Raw genomic sequence first — 10,344 nt, 5'->3', positions numbered from 1 at the left:
TTTTCTTCTATGATTGGAACTATTGTGACTAACTCTGATAAGAAAACTTTGCATATGAAATTGTGGTTGTTTGCATACTCTCATATATGAATGTAGAACATGCAATACACACTTGGATAGCATTTTCTTTCTCACCCTTCAGTTACAAGGGACGTTGATGGTGACCAAATCCTATAATTCTTACAAGTAAAAGAAGGTACTCCTCAAACACCCCTCTTGTGAAATCTCTGAGATTTCTAACCTTTTAACCCATGGTTTCAAGACCACGAACCTGGGCCTCAAGTTGGCAAAAACTGTGGGCCATTCAAGTCGAGCCCGAAAGTTCTGAAGTGGACCTAATGATTGTGGATGACCCTAGTGATGACTTGACATCTCTCCAGGAGTTTAAGAGGAGAGAGAAAGTCAATCACGACAGCGTTAAAAGATGATTTTTGCGCGTCTGTAGACTGGTGATGGAGAGTCCAATTGACGAGGTAAATATATCCAAGCTTTAGATAATTTGGAAGACCTTTCATTCAAGCCGAAAATCACCAAAATCGGAACCTGGATGGGGGTCCAAACATGGACATGTTGAGTGGCTGGTTGGGTGACTCAACCACCCGCCCTCCCTAGTGGTGGGACAAAATCGGGATTTCAAGTTTTAAAAATCTATTTCAACTCACCTCTAAACACATTTTCTAATGCTAGAGTGGGGTTGAGGCTTGGGGAAAGAGGATAAACTAAAGAGAAGAATAGATTCCATTCAACCAAAGGTGCTTTGTGACCCGGATCGTCACGATAACATTGAAAAATGTGAGAATCCTTAAACCCTCTTCTTTAAACAAAGTTTTGTGGGGGTTTTGTTCACTTTGAATGTGGGATTTTAGTAGTTGAAACATGTCAGGTATTTTGAATGCTCTTAAATAGTTGTTTTAATGCTTCCCTCTAGTATGTGAGTTGTTTGTGCAAATTGTTGCAAAAGATTTTGTGTTTTGACTCTCTGAGACGCTTGCGAACGATTGAGAAAAACCAAATTTGGGGGTTTTTTTATTTAAAATGATTTGGGTCAAATTGAGGGTACCCTTACGACCATATAATTGTCAATTAGATTTTTCCAAAGTTTCGTTTCAATTTGACTTCGAGTTGGTGGTGAAATAATGACTTTTCGCCGAACTAGGTTGAGAACGACGAGTTTGAACCTAGTTGTCAATTTTGGTTTTTGTGGGATGATTTTGGGATACCTTTTGAAACCCAATTGACTTATAATTTATATTTATTAATTCTCTTAGATGATTAGGTTTATTTTGGATATAATCACCGACTTGTGAGAATGAAATTTAGGACTTTGAAGAACGGAATCAAATTGAAAGGTAAGAAAAATACTTAACCTTTAATTGAATATTTAATGATGTTAATTAATTTTCATTATTGATATATTGCCTTGCTATAGTATTTATTGTCTTGTGATTATGTGTATGACTCTGCGAGAATGAAAGGTAAGAAAATATGTTTGCTTCTATTTTTCAATATTCTTTGAATGATGATATGAGAATGTGTGTGGGATTGGTTTTGAGACTTAGATTCTCTTATGTCTATTTATCAACTAGGGTTGTAGGTCATCCATTACCATAGTGAATTTACATGAGTATGCATCTAGACCTAAGTACATGAATGCTAGATGTCTAGAAATGTTTGGCTATGTAATCTCATAAGTACTACTATCCTTCCAGTAGGGGCATTGAAATTAGTTAACTCGTGATGTCAATGAATGGGTCATATGAGTATCAAGTAGGCTCACTGCCATCATGAGATGGTAGGGTTGCATGCAATAGATAAGGGCTCATGGGTGCTCAAGACTGGTAATCAACCCGTGAGAGAACATGGAGAGCATCATGTCTATTATTTGTGAATGACAATAGGGTTGAGAAATGGAATTCAACAGATGCCTCCCATTAAGGATCCCATTTCTAAATGGAAAAGGATATTGAACCGAATTGGTTAGTGACATAGGGGAAGTATCTGGACCATATGTAATACAACACCGTATGATTATGCATTGGGCCTAGAGTAATCCTTGACACATGCCAGTTCTCATGCCAAACGGTGATGTGAGAAAGTGGTGACTTGTATCCCAACCACGATTTGATGTGACTTGACCCAACAACAGTGGAGAACCCAAAAGACGTGCATCAGAGCCGTGAGGGAAGAGTGATTAAAATTGCCTAGAGGAGACTGATGTATGACTTAATGCATGTCTATCATAAAGACTTCATGATAGAAATATGAACATAATATCATAATCATTCATATATTATATCATTATCATTATGTTATATGTGTAGTGTGGAAATCTTATGAACGAATGCAATATATGATGTTGAGTTGACCTTACTGAGATTTGTTGAGCTCATTACTTTAATATGTCTATTTTTATTATAATATACTGTAGATTATGAAGACTCCTTCCAAATGGAGGATCCGTCATTGGTAGACTTTCTTGAAGGAGTGACTGAAGAAGATGTAGGCTCACATAGAGCATCATGCCCTTGCCAGGACTGTTCTTATGGGGTTGGATTCCATTGGGCCTGTTTGGTTACATGAATTCAGAGATTTCAAATCTCTGGATTCATGAATCTGAGAATTATATCCGTTTGCTTGTAAAAATCTCTAGATTCATGAAATCTAGAGATTCACCTTTTTACACTAAAAACGTGAATATGTAGATTTATGGGTAATGGGTGAAATCCAAAGATTTCAAAAAAAACTATACATTTGCACATTCACAAAAATCACGTCGATCAAATAGTTTTTAGGATGAATCCACAGATTTCATTCTACAACCAAACATTTAATTTTATAAATTATAATTCCATAGATTTAAAATCTATAAATTTGAAATTTCTAGATATTTGAAATCTCCAGACTCATGTAACCAAACAGGCCCTTAGAGAATCAATAAATTTCGCTGTAACAAACTATTATTTCTTTAAACTCTGATATCCATTTTAATTAACTTTAGATAATTGATAATTGTAATCTATTGATATTTTAAATTTGATAACTTTATACTTAAATTTGATTTATTTTTATCTTTTTTAATTATGCTATATCATATATTATATGGAATTGTCACTGAACTTAGGTCTTGAGATATATCACCTCTATAGATATTCAGGTATGATAAGATTCGGCTGAATGGGGTTTGACACCTCTACTACATATTTAAGAAAGACCCACATTGATAATGCTAAACAATATACCTCTTTCAAAATATGTGGTGAAAGCACATGAAAAAACAAAATTGCCTAATCGCATGAGTAAAAATCTCAACTCTGCTATGATGCTTGAATATTATATATTGAAGAAATCTATGTTCTTTCACCAAGTGGCAAAAAGCTTCTCAAACAATTGTAACTGAAGGAATGCCCAAAACAGAAAAGGAGGACAACGAGATGACTAAACATGTAAGATTCATTACGAATGCAATGATGGCTAATCTTGATAAGTGATCACCTACATTCTTGGTTTTCCTTAAATCTCAACCATTTATCTTGTGATAAGATCATCATATGACATCTACCCAATATTGCTTACAGTAAAACATTCTTGCATCTATGTTTGGGCTGCATTGTATCTTTGCTCTTCAAGTTATAGGAACTAACGTCTAAAGAGCATCCAAGGCACAGAGGCTCACACTAATCCTGCGTCACATTATGAGAAGATATGGTGCAGATAAGCTCCATCATCCTCAATGAACCTACAGAACATTTAATCCTTCTCACTGATTTGAGGGGAAAGAAACAAAATTATGAACCACGAAAAGAAAATGAATTGATGAAAATCATTTAAGAATGGTGTTCTGATTTCTAGATTGGTATCCTGTATATACAGAAAATAAAAAATCTGAGTTGCCTTAAAATTCAGAAATTAAATTGAAATTCTCAAAAATTAAAGTGAAGGGTATTTGGAGTGTTTGCTGCTTTATAATTTAAGACATCTGCACAGGTACTTGCCCTTACCCCAACACACACACAAAAACTGAGCTGCAGAAGCAGAGAAGCACAGAGAGACACACAGTCCACTATTCCACACCATTCCAAAAACCCTCCACTAAGCTTTGCAGAGCTTCTCTTAAACTTATCCAGAACCTTATATAAATGTTGAGCGAAAATCCCTGATGGTTTTCTAGGGTTTTGTTTCCTGCTCAAAAATCTATAAACCCACAGTTCTCACTACATTAAGTCACTCTTTTGTGTTTTTTTTTAAATTTTTTTTTCCTTCTCTGCTTTTTATTTGGGTTTTCAGTATTTTTCACCTGTTTCACTGCTTTGGACTGGAAATGCAGAAACCCTACGTTTCTCCCTCAAAGGAGACCGCTTTTAACGTTCTGGGTCTGCACTTTTTCTGTGTGTTGTTGGGGTATGTCTGAACTCGAGTGGGTTTATTGCAGCTTTTACTGCGAAGTAGGGGAGTGGTTGGAAACGCATTTGGGAAGAGAAAGAAGGGTCGGGGAGAAGAAATGAATAGCGCGTCGGCGGCGTCGGCGGCGATGGCAAGCCGGCCGCCGTTCACGGCGTCGCAGTGGCAGGAGCTTGAGCATCAAGCTTTGATCTTTAAGTATTTAATGGCGGGTTTACCAGTTCCGCCTGAACTCGTCCTGCCCATTCGAAAGAGCTTTGAGTCTATGTCGGCGAGGTTCTTCCACCCTTCAAACAGTAAGCAAGGGAGATCTCCCGCTACCATCCCTCTCTTCAAAGTTTTTCCTTTTTAACCTACATATCCTGTCTCCCTCAACCATTCCTTGAAATCTTGCTGTATGGTTTGATTGGCTGGTGAACTCTTCCTATTTTGTTATTTCTATTTACTTTACCCTCCCTTCAGGGCTTCCTTGTGTTCATTGATGGCGTATGTAGTCATTTATTTTTCATTATTATCTGGGTTAATGCATATTAAGCATTTCGGATTTTGTCCTGCTTCATTTGGAATGAGCTTTGTTGTTTATTGGTTACAATAATTACATCTCCCCCTTTCTTACTATAAAATTGAAACCCTTTTCAATTGATACATCTGCTACTTTATTTTTGTTTTTAATTCGGAGAAATCATAAAGTAGGATTTAATATTACCCATTCTGCTGTTACTATCTGGGATTTCTCTGTGTTGTTGTTTTCTTAATGGGACTAAAGTTTATTTTGATCCTCTGTTATCTTCTTTGTTATGAAGATGAAACAGTTTTATATTTATGGATCTTCATGGGTTTTGATTACAGTGGGCTACTGTTCCTTCTATGGAAAGAAGGTAGACCCAGAGCCGGGTAGATGCAGAAGAACCGACGGGAAGAAGTGGAGGTGCTCCAAAGACGCCTACGCAGATTCCAAGTACTGTGAGCGGCACATGCACAGAGGCCGCAACCGTTCAAGAAAGCCTGTGGAAACGCAAACCATCTCTCCGTCGTCATCGACAGTTTCTTCACTTACCACCACCGGTAGCAGTAGTGGCAGTGGTGGCGTCGGCGGTGGCGGCAGTGGTGGTGGTGGTGGTGGATGCTTCCAGAGCCTGCCCATGCAGTCAATCAACAATCCTCAGGGGCACTATTCTGGAACCAACCTATCCCAGTTGCAGATGGATCCTGTCTCTTATGGGATTGGTAACAAAGATTACAGGTACTTGTGTTATTTTAGATTTTTCAGACAACTTGACCCTTTATGTTCAAGGCTCCTCTATGAATTGTGGGAATTTTACTTTTTGTTCCTTTCTTCTGTTCTAGTGCATAAATATGCAGATTGCATTATTTATGTAAAGAACGTAGCTGTATGAATTGTGGTTTTTGCAGTATGTGGATTTTGCCTGTTGGGCCCAGCTGCATATTGGTTGTGGGTTTCTTGCTGAGAGCCGTAAACTTTCTGTTGGTGAGCCTGCTTTGAGTGTCCAGGGGCCCATAATTTGATTTGAGCCACTGGTTTCTGTTAGAATTGGCTGCTAAGGTCTGATCAGTTCTTCTGTCCAGAACAGAGTGTGTTGGTTTTGACTGCCCTTTGTGGCTTTCTTTTTCTCTGATGAATTGGTTTCAGTAATCTGACAGCCTTTGATGGGTGTCCTGATTCTGATGGTTGGTGGCAGATTGTATAAGTCTAGCAACCGTTAAAAGGGAAAGGTGGGAAAAGTGGACTTCTAGGACTTGCAGTAGGACTTGAAGGTTGCTTTCTATAAGGATTAACTGTTTGCAGAAACGAATCTGACAGATTCTTCCCCTTACAGAGCAGTGCTTTGGCAATTTTTAGGTGCTTGCACTTTGGAGGGGGACCTCTGCGTCTGAGTTTTCCTTCAGACTCTGGAGACCTGCTTATTGGTCCAGGGGTCACAGTTTGTAGTTCCAAGGAGCCTTAATTACTGTGAATTTTATGCGGACTATTATTTTAAACCTTCATTTATGTTCTGCGGAAGTTCTTCTTTTGACTCTTTGTGGTAAAAATGTTCTGTTAGCTATGTTGATACATTGTCATCATGGTAATCTTCATTTACAGATGTTTTAAAAAATTTCCATAGGACGATTAAAGGTGAGAAATTGCAGAACAGGTTCTTCTTTTCTGGATTCCTTGTTTTCATCCTGTGCTGAATACTTGAGTGCCATCTAAATCTTAGCTGTTTGAGTTTGCAATCTGAGAAGCAAAAATCCTCTAAATTTGCCTGGTTTTATCTGGTGTATTCTATTAACAGGTGGCTATTCTCTCTATTGAAGTTCCTGCTACACAATTTGGTTTATATGAGCCTGGCTTGTAGCTATTATTGAACATATGCTATCATGGTGCTAAATATGCACAGTTCACTTGATGATGTTCCTTCTTCACTAGTCCTTCACTTTTTGCTGTCTGTTTGTGGATTGTACTATTTACCGCAACAATAACAGAGAATTGTAGATTGGGTTAATTGTGAATGTTTATCCAGAATTTGGCTCCTTTAGTTGATTCCAGATAAACTGACATGGTGCTGTAAATGATGGAACATTCTCTTAATGTGAGATCTCCACAATTGGGTACCTCTAATTGCTGTTAAATAAACCTGACCAGGCTCTGTATATCCTATTGTTTGGTTTATACATGTTAATTCTTTTGTCAATATTTAATAAGCTTTACAAGTCTACGGTTTTACTGAACAGAAGCCTTTCCAAAATTATTTGGGGATTATGATGTGGCTACTGATAATATGAATTTCTGTACTCTTTTTTCTTCAGGTTTCTTTTAGTTTTTCTTTGATTTGATGGTTTTGCCATTTTAAGTGTTTTCCTCGTCTACATGACCAACTCAGATTGCATCACAACTAGGTAGTCACTTTTTATCCACCAATTGAACTCTCTTGTCGGTTTTTGCTTCATTCACCAACTAAAATACAGACTGCTTCCACCCATTCTTATTTTTTATTGGGAGACGGAGAATTAATGAAGCAGTTTTGGCAATGCTTTACCCCTGCCATCTAATGATCCAATGTTACAAAAGTACTAAGCTGAGTTCATATTTTTGGTTTCTACACTGCAGCTTTTCTTGTTTTGGGCTGTCAGGAGAAACTCGTTTGGTTTAGTGTACTAAGCCGGTTAGGACTTAATCCTAGTAAAACTTGAACCATGTTATGTTGTAAGTCATCATGCTTTCTGTCACAATTACAGAAAGTTCCCTACTTGTAGATCACCTGGGTTTTATGTAATGTCTAGCATCATATTAAGGTCAAGAAATCATTACAGCTTATCATTGAGTTGTTTGTGAATTGAATGGTATCTTCTAACCCATCCAATGCAGCTTATAGGAAAGAAAGCAGTTTTATAGAACTGTCCAGCGAATGACTGTATGTAGTTTAAATCTTGAATTTAGTATTGATTTGTTGATCCCTTGTAGCATATTATGAATGGAACTGAGCTATCAAGATCTTGTACTCATTCTTGGGATATAGTTTGCAAATTAGTGCTTTTATGATTCCCTTCTCTGGTACTTACAGGTATCTCCATGGACTGAAATCCGAGGTGGATGAGCATAGTTTCTTCTCAGAAGCTTCTGGAAGTTTAAGGGGTATTGGGATGGACTCTTCTCTAGATAACCAATGGCGTCTGATGCCATCGAGGGTCTCATCATTCCCTCCATCAAAATCTAGAAATGGCTCCATCTTGGAGGCTGAGTTCCCCCAGCTGCACTCCTTGCAAGATCTGGGGCATGAAACAATCACTGCTTCACTAGCAAAGCAACAGCAACATTGTTTCTTCGGTAGTGAATATGGTGCCCCAGAGCCCGTAACTGTGAAACAGGAAGTTCAGTCTCTTCGACCATTTTTCGATGAGTGGCCGAAGACCAGAGATTCATGGTCTGATCTTGAAGATGAAAGGTCAAACAGGACTTCATTCTCCACAACTCAACTCTCAATTTCCATTCCAATGACATCCTCAGACTTCTCTGCAGCAAGTTCCCAATCTCCCAATGGTAAGTCTCTTTCACCTAGATCAATCTTTTGTCTGTCCCATTTTTCTCTGAATACCAGGTACTTGTGCTTTATTGCAGATGAATGAACGAAACACTGTCGAACATCGGGTAAAATCTTTCATTAGGGGCCATGCATGATGCTGTTCATTGATGGCTAGACTGCTCTGCTGTTGGAGTGTCATTTCCTGTTCTTAGCATTTCAATCCTTACATTAAAACTCAGACAAGCTGTTTCTGTGTGTTCTGCAACTGTGTTACTGAGTTGGACTAGCTTTTGTGGTGTGGGATATATTTTATATACTTATTATGTCAGGACAAGCTCCTCTTTTATCAGAATAATTCATCCTTTGGCTTCATTACTGCCATGTCCAGTTTTTTTACAGACAAATCATATCTAGATGGTTCTGGTATCTGAAATATCTGAATTCAGCCTCCTTGCCAGCATCAGAACCATTCTATATATCCTGATTGTCTTGTGTCATCAGATAACTCTTCTTAATTCCACCCCCCACCTCAATTAATAATGTGGTTTCTGCCAGTGGCAGTTAGCAATGGTCGGAATCATGAAGTGGGTATCTGATTTTATATATTGATTAAATAGCTGGAAATCCTGACTCTGTATGTTGACCTGGCTATACAAGGTCAGTGGTAGACTGGTAGTTGCCTTGTTAGCCCCATGGACTTTATTATCTTGAATGCTTTATAGAGTTGCAGAGGATTGAAATATATTTGGAAATAAATACTTGATCAGAGACATTGATGCTGCTGTAAGGTTGTGCAAGCAGTTAGGGATAAGGTTGTGCTAATTATGACCCTTTTGAACTTCCCAACTATATTCGCGAGGTAATGAGATCATCATTGATGCTACCTTGCGAAGCACTGACGAACATGCGTCAGCTGCAGGGAATGGGGTGATTTGTACTCGTTACAGAAAACGTGAATGCAAATACTTGTTGATAGGTTAGAGATGGAAGGCTGATGAAATGATCATGTTAGCTAGTGAAAACCCCACATTCCATGCGGTCCCAAACATGAATTTTCTTGGTTACCCAAGAAAAAAAATGAATTTTTCTTACAGTAGGGCCAAAAATGATAATATCAGCAAACATGATCGAGTCCTCCAATCAATGGTTGCCACCCTTCAGATCCAAACCTATTCTTGTCTTAGCTTGACCAAATATAGAAGAAATTGAAGAACAAACTACATAGAATGGTTGAAAAGGCTTATCAGTATTAGTTCTTTATAAATGAAGAACAACCTTGACCCCATGACCACCAACACCATTTTTGACTATTCAATGATAATTTAGAAATTTCACTGCAGTTTCGGATATATAAATGATCCTCCCAGTTGACACCACAACATTATAACCTAATTCACATATATAAATAGCAAAAACAACTCAAAATAAAGAAGGGAGAAATCTTGCATTCTTTTTTTTTTTTTTTCTCCAAGTCAAAAGAGGATTTATGGTAGACTCTCTAGCATAATGCCTCCAGGATCCCATACCACACAACTTCGGCCACCTCCCATGTTGCATCTGAATGCACCCTGAAACACTGATTCAGCTGAGAAGGAAATGCATTGGAATTTGCTTAAGTGGCCGAGCGTCTTTCTTGTTGTAAAGGTGTGGAGCTGCAACTAAAATCTTCCAGTATTTTTTACTGCCAAGACATTGAACGAGTAAGAGAATGATATGAATGTTCAAGCAAGAATGCGTTTCGGTCATTCCAAATGACCCTATATAAAGAACTCCATATGTTATAGACTCGTTCCATTTGACTAGAGCTTCTGAAGATTATCAAAGAAATTCAAACATTCGTGGAGGGTATTGCCAATGAAATCTCAAGAGTTAATTCTCAAGGGTGATGCTCTCTGACAACCCTTTGCATGGTCACAATGAA

General features: G+C 38.1%; 1 protein-coding gene across 1 annotated transcript; it reads left to right on the top strand.

Moving 5' to 3' along the window:
• The first annotated feature begins 3,987 nt into the window (after positions 1-3,987).
• LOC148999682 (growth-regulating factor 4-like) lies at positions 3,988-9,814 on the top strand. Its single transcript, XM_089140531.1, has 4 exons — positions 3,988-4,694; positions 5,248-5,641; positions 7,965-8,440; positions 8,519-9,814. Exons 1-4 carry the CDS (start codon positions 4,499-4,501, stop codon positions 8,524-8,526), a joined length of 1,074 nt encoding a protein of 357 aa, XP_088996657.1. The 5' UTR covers positions 3,988-4,498; the 3' UTR covers positions 8,527-9,814.
• The last annotated feature ends 530 nt before the right edge of the window (positions 9,815-10,344 follow it).

This window comes from Hakea prostrata, chromosome 11 (genome assembly GCF_041222555.1).
Source record: "Hakea prostrata isolate BN-2017 chromosome 11, UWA_Hpros_2, whole genome shotgun sequence".
Lineage (NCBI taxonomy): Eukaryota > Viridiplantae > Streptophyta > Magnoliopsida > Proteales > Proteaceae > Hakea > Hakea prostrata.
The sequence above is the reverse complement of the archived record's forward strand: the minus strand, read 5'-3'. Positions and strand labels throughout refer to the sequence as shown.